The following is a 26,584-nucleotide window of genomic DNA, read 5'->3' on the forward strand; positions in this document are numbered from 1 at the left end:
GTTCTTGTTTTACGTTTCAAAATGTTATTAATAATAAACAGCCATGAACTTCATAGTTTAGTGTTCGCTGCAATAATTAAATGAAAGCCTCGAGTCAATTCCCAAACGTCTTCAATTTACACGAATTCTCAGAAATATTATTGTTTACACTTAGAATCAATATTAATATATTAAATAAGCTTGTAGTTATGGTTTTTACCATTTTACCTACTTATTATAATTAATTTTATTATTATCTAAAATAAATGTACAGTTATGGTATGCACAATACGACACAGTCTGGCTTTTACATCAAATTCTACAATATTTTGGCATGTACATACTATGGAATTTCTTTGTATGAATAGCAAAGATTACATAAGTTAAGCCTTTGTGGATTATAGTATGTTAAAACTTACAAAGCGCACACGCTTATAGATATAATTTTGAATATATGCTCGTACATAATAAAAGTTAAAAAAAAATAACTTGGCACACCAATAGAATATATTATAAGTCGATAGACGGAATAAGAGAAAACAATTTGATAGAATTTCTGTTTTGTACTTATATACAGCACATACGAAAATCCACGACAAACTATGAATTATTAAATATATTTTAATCTTGACGTGACGGCAAGTATAAGCTAACACAATAAATAATATAATGTGTACAAAATAGTATTTATACTTTGGTACTTATGTAATATTATAGGTGGAACTTTGTAGGTACATTTAGGTACATGTGTTAAACGTAAACATTAATTTTATTAGTATTACTAAATAATATTATGTTTAGATTATGTTTCTCATTACATACAAATTATAAGAATTGCATAGATTTAATGAAGAAATCGTTATGACTCTACAACGAGTTAAATACTCAAAATTCGGCATCAGTTTTCTACTCTATATTTTAGGCATAGATCTCATGATTAGGCTATGGTATATCTGAAAACGCTGTACTGCAGGTTCCCTCATGTATGGCATCCACGTTCCTCTTCTCATGGATTAGAGGTATTTTAAATTGGTCAACAACCTTTCTTTTGGAGGTTATAGTTTTTAAAAATAGCTAATCAATTGTTCATACTACTGAACGAACTTATTATGCGAATCAAGAGTCCCTTACAATATTTTATGTTATTGTAGTTCTAAATTATTACAAAGAAATATTTTTCTATCACCATAATTTTTATTTTTATTAATTTTATATTTAACGTTTTCTGTTGTTTATAAAAATATACAGTACAATAATTTTGGCTAGAAAATTATAGGTATTTACCTACTCAAATGTGGGTAACATTATTTTTTATTTTTATCATGAAATAAAAATAGTCTAAAATTGTTTTGTTTTTTACGTCCCTAAAATCATTATTATACTTGAATTAGTACCTATACTTAATAAAACTATATACTTGAGTTCAATTGTGTTAATGATAAATATCGAACTGCGACCGTTGTATGCCATTTTAATAATATTATTATATGCATGATAATTTTGAGGGAGACTAAAAGTGTAGTGTGTATATTATTTTATGGTTCTACAGTGCATATTTAGTAGGGTGTAATTTATGTATAAGGTGCAACGAATGTTACAGTCATAATAGTATTTGTCATTTTTGCCAGATATCGTCAATTATATGTATGATAATATTATAATATGCAATAAACATGTAATTGTTCATTTCATATTGAAATGTCGAATAATAACGCGCGTTTGTTGCCTATGCAATATGTCTACTTAACTATACGAAACTGTATTAATTTATAAAAATAAAAACTTATTATTATTTATAAAAATTATTATTTCAATTATTTTATTTATCAAGTACCAACGAAGTGACTTAAAAAATACTAATACGAATATACGATTAACTAAATACAGTAGATTCTCGTTGTGTCAAAACTCAAGGGGAACAGGAATACTTCAAAATATCGAGTTTTATTAAAATTCTTAAAAAAAATTGGTAAATAGTTTGAATGTTTAAAGTACTAATACTACATACATATCAAAAAAACTACAATAATGAATAAATTAATTTTTTTTTGTTAAAAATCTATCGTTAAAGTTTGTATAACTTTTGTTTTTTTTTTTAGAATGTAAAAACTAATTATAAAGACATTTAACGCTTAGGTTAGGTATATTGTATAATTAACATATATATTTATATAATAAATTACTACAAATATTGACTACAAACGCGTAAAATTACAATCACTATATTCAATCTATTGCTTAATTTTTTGTTCCTACCATAGTTAAAATAGTATTTTATTATTCGAGAACAAAACGCTATTGAGTGTAAATAGTGAAATGATATAGTTTCAAGAGAATTTCAGTGTAGTTTGAGATAGTGACGTTCGTCATAATAAGAATCTACTATGCATACAATATACATATATTGTATATTTTTCGATGGTGTTATGATACAAAAATCTAAAATACTCAATTCGTGGGTAATAAATATTACTTAAAAGTTCGGGTATTAATTATTATTTATTTCTCTAAAGTTTCAATTGAGTAGATAAACGAAGTATTAATTTTAAAATATAGGAAGCGAATAAGAGAGTATAATATAATTATATTAATATATTATATTATACATTACAGAGATCGCACGTAGAGCAGTAATTTAATAAACGAGCGGATGTGTCGGACAATTGTGACAATTATCTATACTGTATATAAATATTATATAATTGTTTATATTACATTTATTTTTTTGATAGTAAAAAGTAAAATACTTATGTACAAATAAAATTGTCTAATATTTTTTTATAGCCCCTTGATTGTTATTATTTTTATTAGGTTTTATAAAAAAAAAAATATGATAATTTTATAATCAATAAAGATAAAGTTCAGTGTTATAAAATTGTATAAACAATAAAAACTATAATAATAATAAATGCTAAATACAACGTTTCAATAATATTTAACTAGCATAAATCAGTTTAATGACATTAGCTTATATAAATATATACCTATTTTTCATAATTTTAAGTAGATTTATAAAAATAGATAATATTGACTTTTATACTCAAATGCAATACTAATGAATGAATGTACTAATAAATGGTGATAAGTAATACTTAACATAGGAAACTGATCATGATAATTTTTAGCCATTATTTATAATCGTACTTACTAGTGCCTATTCTATAATATTTCAGTTTAATAATAATTATACCTGAGTACCAATTATATCTACTTATTTATTGCTTGTATTGATCAATGTTCTCGTATAGTCGTTCACTGTTTTTATGCTAATTAATTTTGGCAGTAGGTTTATCAAACAATAATATTATATATTATATTTAGTACAATAAATTACTGAGATCGGGTCTAAGTCACTTTTCTTATCAATAATTTAAAAAAAAAACTATTTCATAAGATTTAATAATTATTTAGTTTATTTCTGTAGACTGTGTTTAAATACCTATAGTTATTACTTGTTAATTATTTATGATACACCTAGATAATTTGTACGCATTATTACGTATCGTATGATTAACTTATAGATATGTTGTGCAATGAGCTTATTTATCAAGTATAGGTACCTATATATATATGTGTGTGTATGTGTTATATGATAACACATTTTTTTTTAAAAATCTCACGTGTGTAAGAAGATCAAGAGACAACAAGACACTTGTACATTTAATAACACTCATTCGCAGGGTCGACGTTAGGAGAAGGCAAAGCCGGAGCATTTGTCCAGGGCCTTGCGCGTTCAAGGATCTCGCGCCTTTAATTACACCTATGTCCTATAGGCTATAGGTGACTATAGTAATTGGTTAAGGTTATATAAGTTTTGCCCAAAGCTTCGCAAAAGGTAGCGCCGGCCCTGCTCATTCCTTTCAGTACGTTAAGTAAATTAAAATAATGTTAATACTATTTACAATTTCACGATCATCAAATTAGCCCTTTAAACGATCGAAATTAAATTATTAACCATCACCAACACGTCGTATAACAGTTCTATCAGTTCTATGTATCTTATACCCTACCAACGAGTTCCTACGAAATACTAATGTAATAAAAAAATGTCAAAATACATGAATTACATTTATATAGACTTAGTGTGAACTGTGAATCGGTGGTCGGCAACCTTTTTGAAATTTTAAGTTTCGCGAGCCGTGTCGGACAAAAATTAAAAATTTTCTTAATTTAAAATGTTTAATTAACATGTAAAAATGTTACATTTTAATGTTTATTTATTCAATAGTTAAAAATTAGAGAATAATGAAATTACAACTGTCTAATACTTGATGAATACACTTAATGTAATTTTTACTGTCTGATATTGTTCACCATTTTTTCGATTTCCATATCAAAACTACTTACGAGTATGCATCACGCTCTAAGCTACACATAGTTGAGATGATCATCTGCATGTTAAACGTGATCGCGGGTATTGGTTTTTAATTTTTTTCATTTAAGAAAAGGCTTATTAGCACACACATGTAGATCCAAACTTACAATTATATTTTGCAGCTATATTTTTATTTTTGAAAATGATAGAGTAAGTTCAGCATAATGAAGTAAAAACGATTATTTAACTACATTTATAAGAACACCTTGTGACTGAAAATCTATTATTTGCATTTAAAGTAAAGCTGAACAGGAACGTCGTCAACCGTCAACATAAATATTTAATGGATTGGCGAATAATTGAAAATATTGTAAACATCGTTTAAAATATTGAAAGCTATAAGGTACCTATTAAATTCGTATTGAAGTATCGAAATAGATTGAACAAATTTAACTGATTAAAATAAAAATGTTGACAATTCAAAATGATTTGTACAAGCAGGAAAATGTGTTTATTCTCTTTTTCAAGATGAGGTCGTAAGAGTTTCAACTTTACTTCAAAAGATATAATATGAGATACATATTAAGAATAAGTAGATTTTTTCCTCGTAATTTCATATTAAATTTATTCATATATACTTCATTATATTAACAGAAAAGACCACTTTAGAAATCTAAACTTCGTTTTTAAACATAAAAGCGTTTCTTTCAAAAAATCGTATAGCTCTTGATGTAACATAGGGTCAAGATGTAAGGAATAATATACAATTCAATCGTTAAATTATCATTCATAGATATAAAATATGTAAATTTAAGGAAATAACTAAAAATATAAAATATTCAATTTAATTAGTTGTTATTTTGGAGCTAGCCGTATGGAATAGTATCGTGGGCCTCCAATTGCCGACCACTGTGAACAAATTTGAATGCACCCAAAACATGTATATTAACATATTTTAATATAACACAAATAAAAACCAGTTGGTCGTATTACTATTTATTATACATAATATTATAATAATTAATAATATGTTAATTATTTCAAAAATTGTAACACGAGTGGCTGTTTCAAGAGTATATGTATAATATGTTAATCGTATAATAACAAATTCAGCTGACTATTGTTACAATATTGTAAGTAAAGTAGGTTTATAGTGTTTATACTCGTACAGTTACTACAGTTGTATATGATAATCTGGCATCTGGTATATAAACTACATAATATGTATATGTATACTATTATTACTTTATAACAGTGCCTATAGTAGTGAGTATCACTAGTGTCAGAGTATTTGTATAGTCAATATTATAATTTATGACTTAAGAAGTAATAATACCTTTATCAATAACTAATAAATCAATAAATATACCTACTATATACAGTGATTATAATAATAGAACGATAGCATAGTATAATAATAATTAAGCAAATCACTTCCTATCAGTATTCAATGAAGTTTTCGTAGTCCATTTTTAAAATCAATAGGTTCACTTTACTTTAACAGTTCAATTTAGTATTTACACACCTATTAAGGCCCAGACGCCCAGTCATGTCTACGATTCAACAACATCTAAAACGTGATATTGGCTTTTCAAAATACATACATGAAATTAAAATTGTCAGTTTTAATTTCAATTGCGATTATCGACATTACTGATTTATATAACTGATTTAAATTAAAAATGATAAATTGATTTTTTTAAATTTCTAATTTTTAATTAAATTTTAAAAATAATTATTGTATAAAATATAATTTTTATATCATAATGTAAGCACATCGTATTATAAAAAATTTAATTACAGCTTAGCGTAATAAATTAATTTCTCTATAAAACGTTTTTTTAAATTAATAAAAAGGAAAATCCTAATAGTATTGTCGTTCATTGGTTTTTGTAGTTTCGTAAACTTTCACAAAATCTTATCAGTTTTATTTATGTTCAACGAGAGAAAAATGAAAAAAAAACACTTAATGATAGATCACAACCCGCAGATTAATTAATAAAGTCAGAAAAAAAAAGTTAGAATTAAAATAATTGGATTAAACTTCTGATCAAAATTAATCGAACCATTTAGACGTTGTATCTATATACATAATATCACGATAAAAATGAAAAATAAGAAGACATTTTTAAAGATTATAATATAATGTATACATTTATACGCAAAAGAAACTCGTTGTATAGTATAATATAATATTATATAGGTATCTAGAGTATAGCCTTGTTACCGCGTGTTCGCCACGTCATTATTTTTTTTTCCTCGTTACCCGTATTCTATTTCAAATCTAGATTATCGTAGTCGATTCGTTATACCGTATTAATTTTTATAAATTTAAATTGAGAAAAACTTTTTGAAAAAAAAAGATATTCTAATGAAGAAAACGAAATTACGATGAAACTCTCATCGCTCCGTATATTATAGTGAGTGCCAAATAAAGCTTTGTTAGTTTTCATACCTACAATGGGTGGAGACGATTGAGTTCGGTGTGTATTACATGAAAAAAAATCATCAGGCAGATTATACATTATATATAGTTATAAAAATATAACTCGTTTATTACGGCAGCAGAGGTCAGATGAGACAGTAATTAAATGCGTACCTAGAGTTAGACAGAAATTAGATAAAATACATGCCTCGTTAATACAGTTACAGCCAATAATTACACGCGTTAAAATAGCTTCGATTGATTTATTTGAATGTTCAATGTCCATTACCTACCATCGTACGATGGGCAATTGCCGCTAATTGTTATTGTTACAATTATTATGTATTATCATACTATTATAATAATAATATAAAGAAATTGTAGCGTTTTCATTTTCCACGATTAATGGGCCACGGCCAGAGAAATATAAATAATGACAGTTATAATAATAATAATAATAATATTGCGGGTATTTCCAAATGCCGTTGCTTGGCTGTTTCCACATTTTAATATACCTACTTGTATTGAATCTGCAACGGACAGGTTTACTCGGCGACAATCGACAACTTTTTACGAGATAATAATGACTATAAGCCTACACCACTGATGTGGGTCATATATTATACATAATATACTCAATATAGTCATGAATCGAAGTAAATTAGTAATTACATATAAGTCTAAACAAAACGTAAAATACATATGCACGTGTTATATATATATACATATATATACAATATATAATTATATTAATGTATATCTATAAACATGTAATTATATATGAGTATGAAGTATCATAGATCATAATAATAGTATTACGTGACTTTTGTAACTATTCGAACAACTTCAATACAGCAAGTATAATCAAATGTGTATAATAATATTCTGTATATATGGAGGTACCTACTGTGAATATTGCAGCAACATAATATAGGCAAAGGTTGGCGAGTCGTTGAATGTAACGAAATGTGTATTCTGTAGGTAATTCATGTTTAAAACTGAAAATGTCAAAAACATTTTTAATATTAACTACTTGGCATGTGTTTGAATCATTTGTAAAAGCTAAGTTATTTCAGCAGTCAATTTAACTATAGTTGATAAGAAAATTACATAACTAGTTATTATTAAGAACTAAATTAATTTAAAATTATAAAAATAATATTATTTTCAACTAGAGATTCTTTGTTGAATTACTTTATTAATTTTATAATATTTTCGTTATTTTATAATATTATATTATTTTGGTAGATAAAAATATCATATCCGATTTTCCAGGACAATATATTATGAGTAATTAATCAAGAATCATACTCGCTGATTTTTCAAGTTGATGATATTCCGTCTTATCTTATTCTAATTATAGTAAATATTTTAAAACCTATAAATACATTTCAATACAGCTAATCAAAGTTATATAGAATAATTTGAATTGAACAGTCGATAGGCGATGTCCAACGATAACACAACAATACTTCTTATAAAAGTACCCATTTGGCCATCTAATAGTATTTAGTACCTTAGTAGTAGTATACGTTGTAACGTACTATTGATTATTTAGTAAAATAGAATATTATATAATCAATGGTAATTATTACTATTACACAATTACATAGCCACGTAGGTAACATATTTTTATGTTTATAAATTGGTATTAAACTCTTATTATACTATGCCATAGTTTAATACACATAGTACAATAATATTTGATTGAATTCAATGAATTCATTAAATATTAAATATGAATAAAACTATTGTTATTGCATTTTTGCATTTAAATTGAGGGACATAATAGCAGCTAATCGAATCGTGAAATAGTGTTGGTTTATCAATAGGGTTTTTTTTCTATCGTATAAGCGTTAACGGTTTTTTGGTTAGAAGGAAATTTCCATATGACTGCTTTATAGATTAAAAATCGATTTGCATGCATATTAGACACCTATATAAGTCATTTGCTAGCATTAATATCTATTATAGTTTTTCAAATAATATAGAAAAACCACTTTTACTTTATGACTTCACGTTGATTAAACATGTCCGTAGACTGACATAAGAATATTATTTATTTATGCCATGATACAATTTTTACATATTTCAAAATACAATCAAATATATATTTTTTTTCACTAACATATTATAAATAACTGATTTATTGAAATTCATTATATCATTAATATAATTTTCGATTTATAAGAAAATAATCGGAAATCAACCCAAACGTATTAAAAACAGATATGAAAATATTGGTTAAGAAGACGCTATACCCGTATGTGTTGTCTCTGTAAAAAAATTAAAACGTTACGTCACATGTAAAGTTCTTCCCAATGGGATTTATAATTTTGGTTGTTTTGATTAAAATATCGAGGGAGTAAAGTTGTCTCGCGCAAAACAGGTTTTAGCTATGTTACGCGTATATAAGACAGAGACAACACATACGGCTATAGCGTCCTCTAACTATGACAGAAATTAGGGACAAAGAAGTATACTCAAATTCATATTTAAATACTTGATTATTATTGATAAGATTAATATTAAATTATTAAGTATCACGTAAAATTGTGCGCATACACTTATGAGTGACTCATAGTATATTAAATTAGAAAAGTTTACGGATTTCGTTCGACACGAGCACGACCACAATAATAACGAATAATACGAGTACCTACCTTACCAAGTATCGTATTAATTAAAACACTGCACATTAATTTCCAAAAACAAACATACAAAAAAAATAAAGGTCACTGCGGAGATGGCGTCATCTAATGGAAAAATATGAAAAAACAACATCCGCATCATAATATCCTCAAATTATATTCCATCGCCTAGTTGGTCTCTTTCTCCCGCGAAGCCGTGGAGGTAAATAATATACTATTAATTTATATGAAATACAGCGCAAGTATCTGTAGAGCACTGATGTTGTAGACTACAATTTGTAGTTTCAGAAAAATTTTTCTTTATGAAAATGTATTCCTTCAAAATATTCCTTTCAGTGGCGGCATCTGGGGGGGGGGGTGCATGAGGATGCAGTTGCACCCACGAAAATTTATCTAGGGAGGCAAAAGTATCATTTTGCACTCACAGAAAGCAGTCAAAAATATTATACTAATTTAAATATAGAATACAGTTTTACATTAAGATTTTTTAGATTCTGAACGGAGTGATGAATGGATTGATTTTACAATGATGTGTTTTTTTTTTTATTTTTGTGTCTGTCATCACATTTTAGAGTAGTAATAATGCTTCGATTTTTGACTTCAGCCCCTCTTTAAATAGGAAAATTCATCTAGTTGGTACTTTGGGGGGAGGCTCAAAAGTAAAAAATTTCCAGTAGTTTTCAAAAGCGTCAGGAAAAACCCTGAAAATATAACGAAAAAACGGGAAATTTTACGTATAACCACTTTTCGACAAAATCGATTTTTTTAATTTTGCTGTAACTCAAAAACGAATTATTGTAAATACTTGAAATTTTCACCAAACGTTTATATTATGGTTATTTGTTTACGATTAAATTTTCAAAATATTTTGACCTTTTTAAAGCTATTTATAGACAATTGAAATTTTCGACTTTTCTAAGTTTTTTTTTCTTAAAATGCCGATAAAATAAATTTGACTATCCAAAAAATTTTTAAAATTTAATACAAGGTTTATTATAAGTTGTTCTTATCGTAGTAAAAAAAATCAAAAATCGTTAGTCACAATTTTTGTTTATAAGCATTCAAAGTTCAAATATTTACGAAATATATCAAAATCGCGAAAATTTTCTTGGAATTTTGAAGTTGAAAATTCATAAAATTTTTGTGATTTATACTTAAGGTTCAAAAATCCAATACAAGGTTACCCATAAGTTTTCCTTCAAGTAACTGTAAAAAAAAATTCCAGCGTCAATATAGAAAACATTTTATGAGCGTATGAAATTTAATTTTTTACGAAATCGCGTAAAAAACGATATATTACAATTTTTATGATCATATGTTATTTATTTATTTATTTATTTTATATTTACAATCTGTGTTTGACATCACAATTAGTAAATTGGATAATTTTTGTACATATTTGACTTGAATAATATAAAGAGGGAGGCCAACCAGTGATGGAACCCAACTTATTACAATTTAAATACAGGTAATAATATAATATATCCAACTAATTATCATTGACTCATCTCCGTTCAGAATCATTTTTCGTATATAATGATACCCGACATACCCGTCATTGCATTCAAATTTAACACATCCATTAAAGTGACCAGTGACCTATTCTCCATCTCTACTAGACAGCAGAGCGATACCCATTTGCCAACTTTTTTTTTATTACTTTTGTAATAGCAGCAGTTAAATATTAGGTGGTGTCGGGAAACACCCGCATAGGTTTTTAAATCACCATAAACGTTTGCACCCACACGAGTTTCTACCAAGTGCGGCTTATGACCCCTTTCTTCTCTAGAATAGCGGCAGAACCTATATATGTAATTTCGGGAAAATTAATATTAGCATACCACTGAAAATCAAACTTTTGAGCTTTCTGCAATATTATATCTGCACCTGGGTAGGTACCCGCCCTGGGTGGTTATGTTGGTTGCAAGTTGTAACTGCGTGAAAAATTTCTAAATACGCCATGTATTTAAAAAAACAAATAATGTAAGTAATAGTTTTAAAAATACAATTTTTGTAATACAATGAACTTATGAACTTTTTGTTATGTTATTACTTATTATTATTATATTAATACTAATTACTATAAAGTGGCGTGTTATGAAAAAAAAAAAAATGATAATTAAAAATTTAAATGTTCTTTCTGGATTGTGACACACAAAATTCTTTGATTACAGTATCATAATACATAATTGATGGATGCTGGAAAATTACTTTCGTTGTTTAATACGACTAAAGCAAGTTTTTGCTAATGATAATGATAATAGGTATCATAAATTATGGTAACAAATATCAAAATATCAAAATATATTACTAATTATTGTAGGGAATAAGTGAATGGAATTATGAAAGTATTAAAACAATGAAAATTTAAAAAAAAAAGTCCATCCCCTCAAAATTAGCCGTCCGCGGCAACAGCCAGTTCCTCTCATAAATACGGCCCTGTATATCTACAATCTACCTACTTAAGTATTATGTTTATGTATACCACAACTGCCAATAAAACACAATTATATAATATTATTTTAGTCGACGGTTGCGGGTTATTTGTGTATTTCACGGTATAAACGTTCGACGTCCGTTTGCGGTTGAATAAATTAACGATAATTAATCGGAACAATATTTTGCAGAGGAATACTCGTTTAGGTAGGTAATTCACATCGTACGTACTTAATAATATTACCAATTATAATGTTCGATTATTGTTGTACACGTTTTATTATAAGTATACTAGGGCAATGGACATATTATAATCTTTTGAAAAATATACACAAAATATGCAAGCATTAAAAATGTTTCCTTAGAAATTTAATTAATAAATTAATTAAAAAACGTGTAAAATAAGACCGAAGTTAATAAGACACGGGAAACTCTTAAATCGATAGGTATACGACCTTATGGCTTATACTTTAATTTCCGATACTACTGCGACAAAGCCGACTTAAAACGGCTTTCAATAATAATCATTTGTGTATTTGAACTGATTGCCGTATTGAAAGACGCTATTTAATGGAAAATGACGTGTAAAAATAACTCACAAAATGTAATATAAGTACCTCGAAAACCATGTATTGTAATGAGTTCCTACTTGAATCAAAAACCAAAAATACACAAATATGCAACGTATAAAATTACAAATTTGTTTTTGACGTTAATCCTATGCGAAATTTCGTTTCTATGTAGATAGCCTGTTTTTACTATTTTACAAAACAAATATGCAAATGCCAGAAGTCCTTTGCCCTGTATAATGTGCATTACAATTATCGTTGCTTCATGTTGCCACCGACCAATACCCACCGCATAACAATAATTTATCGTTACTCAACACTAAATTTAGCACCAGAGAGCGTTTTTTTTTTATACGCAGCGTCGTCGTCGGTAGATATAATCTATCGGCGAGTACACGCGCACGCAGCTTCATTACAATTTATCACTCGTCGTCGTCGTCGTCGTCGTCGCCGCCGCCGCCGTCGTCATCAGTCGGTTCGACCCGACCCGGTCGCGATATAGTTTGCAGTCTCGGCGTGTCTCTCAGCCTCCACAGTGACAGAATCTCATTTCCGCTTTCGAATTTCAGTCCGTCCGCCACGAACTGTGACGCGATATCTCAAGTACCTCTACCCATAAAACTGCTGAACGCCGCTATAATATTATATTTTCATAAAATATTATATTATTACACCTTTGTACGTAATATTTTTTCTTATAAAATAATATCGAGGTAAACGAACAATATGTTCAATGAGATCGTATATTATAATATTATTATAATTCTACACTAAACTAAATATAATATATTCTATATTTATATATATATATATAGGCGTAATTAATCCTTTATATTAGGAGGAGCTAGATTTCTAGAAATGTTTTATAACAATTTTTTTTATTAGATTATTAATTATTGTTTCTATTGGTGTTTACAACTGTCTTGAATGATTATTTGTTTATATGAAACATCATATTTTTTTTTATTGTAGGCAAAAATAAAGTTAATACTAACATGTTTATAAGCACATACATTTACCAAAAAATCTTGGGGGGCTGAAGCCCACTCAAGCCCCCCTCTCTAGTTAGTAGTTACGCCTATATATAAATATATATTACATATAACTATATAAGTATTAATGTATTTAGTATTATTATGTATTGTAATATTACCTATGTAATTATTGTAATTATTGGTATAACATACCGTACACACAATTACACAATTATGCGATTAATAATATATGTTTGAAGTGGACCGGAATTAATTTAAAAATTTAAAAATAATAATAGTGGCTTTTATTATTTATTTATATTTTTATAGAGAAGTTTTGATTTAAGAAGTGAGGGCGGGGTCTATCCATCGTGAATAATTATAATCCTCTCGCCGTGTTCTTTTTTTTATACACGCCGCCGCAGTAGTCTGTATCGTTTAAAATTTCCGTTCCACAATTCATATTTTTATCGTAAAATACATATAAATACAGTCAGAGGCGGGATTTTCAAAATCAAAATATTATTTCGTGGTGAGCGGTTTTAAAAAATAATTTACCTCTATTTCAAAGACTGTTCTATAATAATAAAAATAAAAGTATTGACTATATTTCGATTTATATTGTATTATCTAGATAAATATATAAACGTGAACATTCAAAGTTAGGTACCTACCTAAGACTAAACATTTTCAGTATTTATATTCTAAATAATTTCGAACCCCCCGAAATTTGTTCTCAGTTACGACCTTTTAGTTTGTACCTATCTGGTATCTATATATTTTACGTAACAATATAATAATTAAACATATTTGTATTCAACACAATACCGTCATTTTGACATTGTCCATGTTCCCTTGACTCTCCCTCCACCATCGATCCGGAAATCCACTTCTGTGAATACAATAATCTACAGGTAACTTTGTCCTCGTCGTCGTCGGCGGCGGCGTGATAAATTAAAAGCCGACGCCGCCGTACCGACTACCGACGATAGCAATAGTAATAATAATAATAATAATAATAATAATAATTGGCAGTTGGGCAAAACTGTTGGCGGTGTTTGGCGCGCGCCAACTGCTACGCAAGATAATGGACAAAATGGTCTATCTATTATCTTAAATCGTGTGTTTAGCAACAGCTGCATGTGGCATACGATAGTTGATAACGATTACGAAATAATAACAACATTGTGTTTTAACGTATCACCGACGATAAACAATCGGAAACATTATTTCGCACGGAGCGCAAAAGTTTTTCGCGACACCGACCGCCACCGCGTCAGTCAGTGCCCCGCGAAATGAAAACTAAAGAGAATTAAATAAATATTTATATTTCAATATTCCGTTACAGGCTACACATTATACAGTCTCTCCTCCATTATGCGGTTCTGTTATTTGTTTTACGTATAATAATTATTGTTTGGCACGCATATGCATTACATACCCAATTTTTAGTCGTGCGAATTATACGTCTGTTTTAATAACGACTTTTGAACAATGACATGTTTGTTAAACACAGGCCACAAATACGTGGGACAAGCCACATCGCCACGACAATATGAATATTAAATAAAAACAGCGATAGGTACTGCCTACCTATTCGAAATCGGGCAACTCTACAGCACTTGATATTATAATCGTATTTATTTTCTCCATCGCCCTGCGTAATACGATGCGTTTCACGTTATTACTGACGGCCATCTCGCTCGTGACGACCGATGTCTGTTCGGCCACCGACCCACTGGCTGAAGAATATGGCGAACTGGTGTTTTCATCTCTGGTGAGTAGTTATAAATTTTATTTACTCGTGCAAAATAGTGTGAGTCAATTGCGATTTCGTGAAAAAAATAACAATGTCCAAGCGAATCTAAGTACGGATTTTAATTGGTTATAGACGTTATGGTCAATCTAGTAGGTAATCTATCTACAAATTACAGCATAAAGCTATATCACAATAGAGTCACGTAATGTAGGTAAATAATTGAATAAATTGATAATAAATTCATCTAAAAGTTAAAATTGTATCATACATATGTATAAATAAGTTGAGTTAATTGGTTACATGTAAATGCAAGTATGCAATGTAAAATCCACTAATCTAGATGATTTTATTTCAAATGATAATGAGTAATGACTAAATAACTAAGAAATAGCTTATAAAATAAATCCAATTAACAATCCTTATTAGCACCTTCAGAATTTCTGGTATTTATCTCAGAAAATTTAAAACAAGGCACCTAGGAAATCATTTCTGCCAACAGATAAAATTAAAAATATTAGATGATTTTACCTACAGTTATAATAAAAAAGTAACCAACAGTAGGAATTATTATACTGTATATTTTTTATAAGTAACAATAAGTCAATAATTATGATGGTATACCTGTATGCAGTAAATATATTGTATAGTACTTAGAAGATAAAAGTATTCCTGTAACTGACTACATATTGTAGAAAAATAAAATATATTTACATACTATTACTAATTATAATGGTATGCCCATAATACATTTTTATTTTTAGTTACAAATCTCAAAACTGATTCCATATATTATTTTGAATTACTAGAAAATGAATGTAATTTAAAATAAGTACCTAATAATATTTATTTATTGTTATTTGACTTTCTATGGATTGAGTCATGAATACCGTAATATTCTTATTAGTATAATTTGTGTATATTGTATACCTAACTCAACATTTTAGTTTAAAGTTGTATTACTACCTATTTGTTTAGGTATCTGATAAATTTTTAATTTTAATTTCAGCTTTATAGACACGGTGATCGAGCGATAACTGATTTATCTTACCCTAAAGATCCTTATAGAAATACATCTTACTGGCTCATGGGTTTTGGACAATTGACTAATGTAAGTTTTTTTTTTCAATAATTGTGTGACACGAAAAAAAGATACATTTAAAAAAAAAAGGTTATCAAGGTATTAATTTTGATATTTAATACATCATGAAAATATTTCTATTTTTATACTTGATGTGTTTTGAACACATTATTAACTAAAATTATATTTTAAAATTATACCTTACTATGAAAGATATTATATGTTAAGTAAAATAACAATGATAATAACTTATTATTTATTAATTTATTATTGTTAACTAATAAGAAATAAATATTAAGCTATAATTATTTATTAATTTCAAGTTATTGGTACTTTTTAAATATAGTAAATATTTCTACCAATATTGGTTATATTGGTTACTATATTTTTATTTTGACATACATTATAATTATTTAAATGTATTTCTTAGATAATAAAGTATATTTTATAATTTTAGCAAGGTAAAGAAAGGCATTATGAATTTGGAAAATGGATAAGAAATAGATATAGTGATTTTTTGCCCGTTGAATATTCAAGTGCAGATATATATATTCGTAGTACTAGTGTTGATCGTGCTTTAATGAGTGCTGCTGCTAATCTAGCTGGTTTGTATGCACCAACTGGAGATCAAGTATGGAATAACAATGTGGGAACTCTATGGCAACCAATTCCTATTCATTCAATTCCACGAGATCTTGATGAAGTAAATTTTGCTTGAGTTTTATGCTGTTATAAATTGATGTTTTTTGTATTAATTAAAATTAATCAAAATATATTTATTTTTCAGTCTTTGTCATTTGGTAATAATTGTCCTCGGTTCACAAAAAATTTTGATGACCTTCAAAATTTACCAGAAATCCAACGATTTAATGAAGATCATCAAAAATTATATAATTACCTTAAAGAAAATAGTGGCATGAATTTTACTAATTTAATTGATGACACATTAACTTTATATGATATATTGTTAGTTGAGGTAATAATAATTTAATTTTTAAAAAGTAATCAAAATTAAATTAAGATTAATAATTAATTAATTTTTATAAAAAATTTCAATAGATGCGTGGTCAAACTTTGTTTAGTTGAATATCAAAATATCAATCAAAAAATCTTTTTGTTTGAAAATCGATTAAAAAAAAATATTCTGTTAATATATTATATATCTTTTAAATTATTTTGGATTTTTTGTTACACAGTGATATTATATTATATATATATATATATATATATAATGTATACACATTTAAAATGTTATTATCATACTCGGATTATAAAAATACTATTTAATATTAGTGCCGCAACTAAGTGTTTAGGGGCCCATGCACTACAGTATAACAGAATTTTTAACCAATTACCACCAAGTCATAATTTATAAACTAACTTCTTAACTACACAAATATCATATATAGTACTGATACTGATTATTCTTTATTAAAAAATGACTTATTTTTTTTATTTGAGAATAAAATTGTCTTATAAGAATACTAATTAAATATGGATAATTATTCATAAGTAGGGCTTGGAAGTTGATGCATTTTGCATTTTTTTTTTTTGGAACTTTTTAGACGATGCTTTCTTGGCCACAAATGTGTTTCATTAGCATGTGAATCTGAACAACTAATTTTTATTTTGAATTTTTTGGTGTTTATTACTTTTTAAGTAATTTTTTGACATTTTCCCACATTTTTAGTAATTTTTACTGATTCTACATTAGTTTACTTCTCATTGTTTCTTGTCGACCATTATGCCGATAACTTACTTAAACCTTAAAATTACAAGGAACTAAGATCAGTACCTATCCGATTTTATCTTATCAATTACAGTTCTTATTGTCGTGTTATAGTGAATATTATTGTACCTAAATTTTATTATTTTTTCGTAGTATATTCTAAATGCCAAAAATTAAAACGTCGGTTAGTGCTCTTCTACGTTCACTATATTTGTAATTTTTTAATTTAATTTTTAAGGACATTTTATGTCATTTGAGTAATTTGTAAGCTTTGATAAATGCGTATAGAAATAATTTTATAGTAAAATAGAGTGCAATTTAAAAAAAACTATTTGTAATTTTTTAAGGATTTTTTTGTCATTTTTATGTTATATTTGCATATATTTTTTAATGTTTTTAAGGTCGTCAACTTCCGAGGCCTACTCTTAAGTTAAATACCCATAATTGAGAAAGTATTATTAGGACAAAAATGGTTTTTTACAATTTTTCTAGAAACGAAAAAACTGTTAAAAATCATGAGGTTAATAAAAATAAAATAAAATTTCCTTTTAAAAATAATGTTTTAATTTAAATTGTATGCTCTAATGGCTAATATTAATAATTACAATTAAATCAGTTAGATTTTGTTTTACTTTTTTCAGTGAATATATTCTAATTATATTTAATTTTATAATAACAAAAAGTATATCATTAATAGATCAATGGATTATTAGTAATTGTAATATAATATTGAAAATAATCGCGATTTATGGATAAAAATGTATAATCATGATAATACATTTTAATTATTTGAGTACTTCTGCTTCTTAAAAAAAAATCAGCTGTCAACTATTGTCAACAATATTATTATGGATAATAATATTCTTTTGTCCAAATAAATAAAAACACAGTAAATAAACTATAAGTACCTTGAAGTGTGCTGTAAAAGTTTAAAATTTAAAATACAAAAGTGGCTCTTTAAAATTTGGAGTTAATGTGTGGTGTACGCTTTGCACACATGGAAGTTGCGGCACTCCTTAATATAGGTTATATGTATATAAGTTTTTGTTACATTGGGTTTAATCACCCACTTATTCCACTTAAGCTATGTAGGGTATATAAGCTCCACACACTTATTAATTTATTATGGTTTAATACTACTAATGAAATATTGTCATATGATATTTTTAATATAAATACAAGAATTCATGAAAAATAATCATGGTGATCTCGTCAAAGTTATTGTTGGGTTAATTCACCCTACATGGCACTTCACCCTAATAATGTAAATATTATTTCAATAGTTAATTTATTTATATTGTTTATTTATTTTTTAGACACAATTTAATTATACTTTACCCAATTGGACCAATTCTGTATTCCCTGAGAAGTTAAGAGAAGTTTCTGAATTGGCATTTCTATTGCCAACATATACACCAATATTGAAGAAACTAAGTTGTGGTATGTGCAAATTTAACGATTGATAACAATGAAAAAATATTAGAACTTAGAAATAATTATTATATTATAAAAAAAATAGGTATATTTCTTATTATTTAATTAAATACTCAAAACAACATATAACTACAAAACTGTGTATTTTATTGAACATGGATACATGTTTAAAAAATATATTTTATGTTAAAAATGTAAATTATCTGTTGAGTATTACATTTATGGTAAATATTTTGTATGATTGATGTTTATATATTGATGTAATACTTATTTATTATCATTTTACTGATAATGAAACAATAATTATTATATTTAAAATATATTATAATACATATTATTTAAGATATATATTAACTAATAAAGCATTTTGCATTATGAGTTAGTAACTTATGTACTTAATTTTTTTTTGATAAATTAATAATACACAAAAATGTATTTACTCAATATTCATAATCAATTAATAACAAATATCTAGACTTATAATAAATAGTATATAAAGAATACAATTTTTAAAATGTTATTTAAACAATAAATTGTGTTCATCTAGTAAATGTTTGAAAAAAGTGAATATAGTTTTTATATAATTGCTTTAAGATATAAATACATAATAGTAAACAATATTATCTATTATTCTTTGATAAAATAAATAATATAAAAAATTATTTACATTATTTTATTTTATAGTTTGGTAAAATCATTATATGATAATGTTGTACATTACAAAATTGTTTAATTTATTGTTAGTAAATTTTTAATGATAATTAAAATTTTTTTTTCAGGTGTATTGCTTAATGAAATTGTTGAAAACATGAAACAAAAACGTAATGGAACTATGAAAACTAATTACAAATTATGGGTATACTCAGCTCATGATACCAATGTTGCTGGGTTATTGCATTCCTTAAATGTGTACAATTATAAATTACCACCTTATGCTGCTGCAGTATTTTTAGAACTTAGAAAAAGTAAAAACTCAAATAATACTTATGTTGTTACTGTAAGTCAATACATTATTTAACTTTTTAAGTTATGCATCAACTAAGAAGTAATAAATTATTTACTTTTAAAGGTATCATACAGAAACACTTCTACTCATGATCCTTATTTGCTTCATGTTCCGGGTTGTGATTCAATAGCATGTGATCTAGACCAGTTTATTGATGTTGTAAATCCAATTCTACTTACAGACTGGTATAAAGAATGTAATAAGTCAGATGAAAATAATATTTTGGCTTATTTTGGTAAGGCGCTATCCTGTATTTCAAAATCTTAATTCAAAATATTTTTAAACAAACTTTAAAGAAGTTTTGTTTATTTATTTACTTTAAATATATATATATATATATTATATGTTGTGTTAATATTATGTTCTTTAAATTAACTAAATCTGTCTTGTGGTAATTGAAAAATAATTTTTTTCCTTGCTATAGATTTAAGGTTTTAATGAATATATTAAATATTTCATATTTATTTATGCAATTTCTTATTATATATGCATAATAAAATACTTAAAAAATATTGTATAATGTAAAATATATAATCATAAATTGTTTAGATATACTATATATTAAATAAAATAATATATACCTAAACAGAAATTCAAAATACCTTCTAATATTTGACAAAATGATAAAAAAATTGTTTTAATTAACATAACATAGTTTTTGAGTACAAGATTACAATAAGTATGTAATAGGAATATTTTTTAAATGGTAGACAAGAAATTTTTTATTTGAATACATTAAAAATTGTTTTATTTAACTACTTCTCCTATTTGATTTTGTTTTAGGAATTATTGCAGTAATATTGATAGCTGTTTCTATTATATTTTTTACGTTGAACAAAAAATATTTCATTTGTTATTGTGGCAGAAATTATCAAAAATGTATGTACAAAAAAATCATCAATACCTAATACGTATTATAATAGTGTTTTTATATTTTATATAAAATTAGTATGCTTTATTTGTTTTATATATTATTAGTATTTTACTTTATTATTTTCTTCTTGTTTTTCTGTAGTTAAAATATACAGTCAAATAATTCACTTGTCTAAATATTAATTTGTTTTGAAAGTTTATTGATAAGTAACTTAATATCATCAAAAATGAAATAAAATTATAAAAACTAAGAAATGCAAAAAAAAAATTTTAATTTTCTAAAATATATTTAGCACAAAGTATTTTGTCAACTATCTTAATAATATTTAATTAAAAAATTTCATGATTTAAAAATATTAAGTATGGCTTTCTGTTTTTACAATTTTTTGTATTGTCATCCAGTCTAGTTAATTATTAGTAAAATTATCGTATTATCAATAAATGGTATAAAAAATATTAATTTAGTACTTACTTTATTGTTTAATTATTGTTGTAGGTTTTAGCTTCATATTAATTATATACAAGTATAAATATATTCCAATTTAAAAATAAATTTTAAATATATCCTTTAATTTAAAAAAAGTATTTTAAATATTTTTTGTAATTTAATATTCATTATTAATACAATATAATAAACAATATAGGTAATAAAAACGTTATGTTATTTTTGTTAATTCACTAAATTATTATTATGTTAACTAATTTTACACATTGAGAGTTGGATAAAGTAAGTTTACAATGCAGTTTATTTTGTAAAATAAAATAAAAACAAAAAAATGTTGGATTAAAACTCCTTGTATTTCCCATTTAGAAATAATATTATATTTTATGCTGAGTTTTTTTAAAAACTAAATATTTAAGAATATAATATTTATGTTAATAAATTAATTTATTTTACTATTATTATTATTATTGTATATTTTATGTTTTTCATTTCAGTTTAAATGGCATGGACTGAAACTTTTTTTTATGCATCACGACGACTTTATTGACTTAATATGTATTGAAGAAAATATCTTATTTTATATACTAAGCATGCTAAATATTTTCATATTACTTTTCAACATTTTATGATAGTTGATGTTATTTATCACTCATACTACAAATGGGTGTTTATAATTTTTTTTTTAGGTTACAACTTTAAAATTATGTTAGATAATAGATAGTATGATTACTGTGTTATAGTAGTTAGATTGTAGTATTTGTTTTAGTATTTGAATAGAAATATAGACTCCTTATATTATGAAATATAACTGACGCCAGTGTATCAAATCTAGAAAATTAATTAAAGCTTAGAATAATATGACTTTTGTTTTTATTTTTATTTTAGTATCTCAAATAGTTCTAAATCCAGTTTTAAATATTTTAAAATGTAACCACATTCATTTAATTTAACAATACTCAATTATTGTGAATCATTTACTAATAACAGTGTAAATAATAATTTTATGGAAGTACTTTATGTATTAAAATTGAACAATTGTATAACATTGACTTACTAGTAAGCAACTAAAATATTTTATTAATTTCCTTTAAATTGTCGATGTTTTTCAGTTAATTAATTAAATATTAATTAGCATCACTATGAATTATGAGTGAATGGTTACTTATTTATACATCTTTAAATCACATAAATACTTATTTTTATAGTTGTCATTAAACGAATAATGAACATTTTATACTGTAGCTTACATATAAAACATAAATATATTTTATAATATGCTTTATATATAAGGTAAGTAACTGGGCTATTGATTATTGCTTGGAAAACAAAAGATATTATTTTGTACCCAAGATATCACACGATTACGGACAAAATTTAGTGTAATATTGTCAAGTTGTGCGATACATGCGGTACAGATTATCAATTTTATAATTAATTTATCGTCTAGGCATCTCAAATGAGTAGTGGCGAATTCACATTATTAATGACAATGGGTACCTAATCATAATATGATGATTAAATGTAAAACTTTTTTTATTGCATTTTTATAAAATAGGGACAAACATTTTATGGAAATTAACAAAAGAAATATACATATATTACAATTGTAATGGTATTTGCTTTAAAAATTGTGTTAAATTATTTTGATTTTCTATTTTTGGTTTTTAGTGAATATTTTTTGCGTAGTGTACAGTTTTCATATAAATAATTAAAATAATTTAATATGTAAATTAATTGAAATTTAAACATATATGTATCTAATTTTATTACTAATTTATTTATAATAAATTAAGATTAAAAATAACTATTATAAGTGTGATTTTATAAATTAAAAATTAATATATTTCATTTTAAATTAATTTTGGATCTTAACTGCTTAGTATTCAACTGAAATTACTTGTTAAGTACTATAAGTTTATACATTTAATACGTACAGAATTCTATCAATTCTCTCGAAATATTATTTATACATTTGGTAACATTTGTTCGCAATCGTGTCTTTTAGAAATTCGTTTTTATCCTGAACTGTCTACAATCGCGTATCACTAACTTATAACTTAGGTACGCAATAAGGTGTAAGATAAGTGAACCACTTCATAATGCTACGTTATTTATGTCTACTTAGGTAAGAATTAAGACAAATTAATTATTAACATCCTAGTTTCTTAAAAAAAAAAAAATGTATAACTTGAAACATTAATTAGTAGGGGCTAATTTTAATTGGTACTGTATTACTTTATGTTATCATGTTGGAGCATAAACATAATCCATCCTTCCTCAAACCAGCTACCTATCTACTACTCTGACCAGAAATTTGACAACGCAAATCTATTATTTAAATATTTGTATGTTTAAAGCAAATAAATAATTTTTTGAATAAGTGTTCAAAATCAAAACCAGGATGAGTGACGATGTTCCTTATTAGAATGCGTCTATGGGTCTATATATGCATGTATATAAATAGGTAGGAAGTATCAATTATAAATTATAATAAGTGGGTCGTCCTGTTAATTTGTTACTTCGTTTTTCTTTTACTTCCGTCCCGTTTAAATTGTGCGCATGTTTCAGTGTACCATGCCGTGCCCCGGGAGGAGACCGAGACTGTGGACTTCGATCAAGACGGACGGAGTCGTGTAGCCGTTTCGTTTCGGATGAACGGCGTCGAATCGACATCCGCAGACGTGTAAATATTACGATATAATATAGTACGTACCTGCAGCAGCAGTAATAAAACGTGTAACGCATTACGCATAGAGCGGTGCATCGGTGATGTTTTTCGTTAAGGTCCTATTTTATATAATATAATATTATGAGCGATTTTTGTAAATTGTTGAGAAATTCAATTTTTCCAAAAACTGCACTGTTCTATCGTTTAACAGCCAAATATTATTTATTTAGTGGATCCATGTGTAATTGTCGCGCAACCGCCGTTTGTTCATACATTTAATATTATTATTCATCATCTATTACACATAATATAGAAATATTCAAATATAGAATACAGATTGTACATGTATTATAATAATTGTGATTTCTAACCATTATGATGTGCGTAAGATGCAGAATGAGAACCTTATCCGTATAATGGCTGCAGCGTATGTAAGGTGTGATTATGGTTACTTGACCACATTATTATACATAATTATTGCGTCGCTTATTGTCGTATTTCCAATTATAATATATATATATATATATATACATAAGCCTACCTACCTACCTACCTACCTATCATATAATATCTACACAAGATAGGTATATTAGAAAATAATTATTATTTATTTCGATATTATAATGCGGAAAGGTTAAGCAAAGCTTTGGTGCACATAATAATATATTAATATTATGATGTATAGGTATTTTTGTGTCGAAGGATGCGAATAAGCGGTAACGAGGTGGTACTTATATACTATATACTTACTTACATACTACCTATGTTCAGTGTGTTTTGTAATGCGATATAACTTTCAATCACCACTTCACCAGATTAAAATAATCTAGTACTTCTTTATATATATATATTTGCCAGTCCATTGTTGGCGGTCTTTAATCAGTTTAATTTTTGATAAGGAGAGACAAAATATAGGTACTAAATTTATTACTGACTCAAAAAAATTAAAATATTATAAGTGATTAGACTGTTTGTACCTATCAGCGTATATCTAGGTAACTAGTCACTTAAAATAAACTAATGAAATATTTTCTGTTGTGGTTATACTGGGACTGTATATAAAGTCAGAAATTAATACTCACGTGATATCTCCGCAATATAAAATCTAAACAGTTTTATTGTTATACATACTCAAGTACTATTCACAGTCCCTGTAGCGCAGCGGATAGCGCGTTGGACTTCTAATCCAAAGGTCGTGGGTTCGATCCCCACCAGGGATGCATTGGAAAATAAATTTTTGTAACGACAAAACATCTGGCCTTCATCTAATCCACTTCATTGACAACTGGGCAACAAAATGGCGGATTAAAAATAAATCCATACACATCTGTTTATTATACCATTCCATTCACTCTATAAAGAACAAGACCCCCTCTCAGGGTACTCAAATTTTACCATCTTTTAACGTCAAATATCTCGGCATTGCACTCGATAAAAGACTAACTTGGGGCTCCATCTTAAAGCCAAAAGAAAAACCCTCAACAACCGACTACATCTACTTCGCATAATCATGAAATTAAAACTCCCAATCCACATCAAACTTATTCTGTACAATTCCCTTTTGCGACCAATATGGGCATATGCCATCCAAATTTGGGGCTGTGCTAAACCGTCCCAAATTCGCACCATACAAGTATTCCAATCGATTACGCTCCATATAAACTCCACACCCTGGTTCGTATCAAATAAAACACTACACTCCGACTTAAAAATCGAATCAGTTGACCAACTAGCCACCAAACATAACAGATCTTTTTACTCCTAATTACATTACCATCACACTAACTCATTAGTATCTTAAATCTCATCAAATAATTAACCCATTAATCCTATCTATCAGCTCAAGAGAAAATATTGCAGAGATTAACTAATCAAATAAAAAAAAAATTAATAATAATATATCACGTTGTGTTTTATCACTGGTTGGCCTCCCTCCTCATATTAATCAAAGCTAAAATGTACATAAATTATCAAATTTAATTATTGTACTATGTAATACATATTGTAAATATTCTCTGTAAAAAAAAAAATAATAATAATAATAATCCTATAATAACTAGTAATTAGAGTAACCCTGCTACATATTTTCTCACATTTAACGATTTTTAATTTAATTCGTACTAAAAATTAAATTCCACAAATATAATTACTATACCTAGAATTTAGCCCTTAGGTATATATACTAAATTTAGTAGGTATTCGAAAATTAAATTAACTATATATTTTATTATACACAGTCTTGC

General features: G+C 26.4%; 1 protein-coding gene and 1 non-coding gene across 4 annotated transcripts; both read left to right on the plus strand.

The window, feature by feature from the left end:
- Nucleotides 1-12,775: 12,775 nt before the first annotated feature.
- LOC113555756 (prostatic acid phosphatase-like) lies at nucleotides 12,776-24,623 on the plus strand. 3 transcript variants are annotated; one of them, XM_026960280.2, is made up of 10 exons: nucleotides 12,776-13,053; nucleotides 14,866-15,126; nucleotides 16,115-16,216; nucleotides 16,644-16,889; nucleotides 16,974-17,162; nucleotides 19,232-19,355; nucleotides 20,129-20,346; nucleotides 20,419-20,590; nucleotides 21,139-21,234; nucleotides 24,242-24,623. In XM_026960280.2, the coding sequence occupies exons 2-10, from the start codon at nucleotides 15,019-15,021 to the stop codon at nucleotides 24,358-24,360; spliced, it is 1,374 nt and encodes a 457-aa protein (XP_026816081.1). In that variant the 5' UTR covers nucleotides 12,776-13,053; nucleotides 14,866-15,018; the 3' UTR covers nucleotides 24,361-24,623. The 3 variants fall into 3 exon arrangements, with proteins under 3 accessions (XP_026816081.1, XP_026816083.1, XP_026816082.1); XM_026960281.2 differs by lacking the exons at nucleotides 12,776-13,053; nucleotides 24,242-24,623 and adding an exon at nucleotides 22,168-22,531 and having other exon boundaries at nucleotides 14,448-15,126; XM_026960282.1 differs by lacking the exons at nucleotides 12,776-13,053; nucleotides 21,139-21,234; nucleotides 24,242-24,623 and adding an exon at nucleotides 22,168-22,531 and having other exon boundaries at nucleotides 14,447-15,126.
- An 865-nt stretch (nucleotides 24,624-25,488) lies between these two features.
- On the plus strand, nucleotides 25,489-25,561 carry Trnar-ucu. The gene has a single exon. It is a non-coding gene; the product is annotated as a tRNA-Arg (tRNA).
- Nucleotides 25,562-26,584: the final 1,023 nt, after the last annotated feature.

This window comes from Rhopalosiphum maidis, chromosome 3 (assembly GCF_003676215.2).
Source record: "Rhopalosiphum maidis isolate BTI-1 chromosome 3, ASM367621v3, whole genome shotgun sequence".
Taxonomy (NCBI): Eukaryota; Metazoa; Arthropoda; class Insecta; order Hemiptera; family Aphididae; genus Rhopalosiphum; species Rhopalosiphum maidis.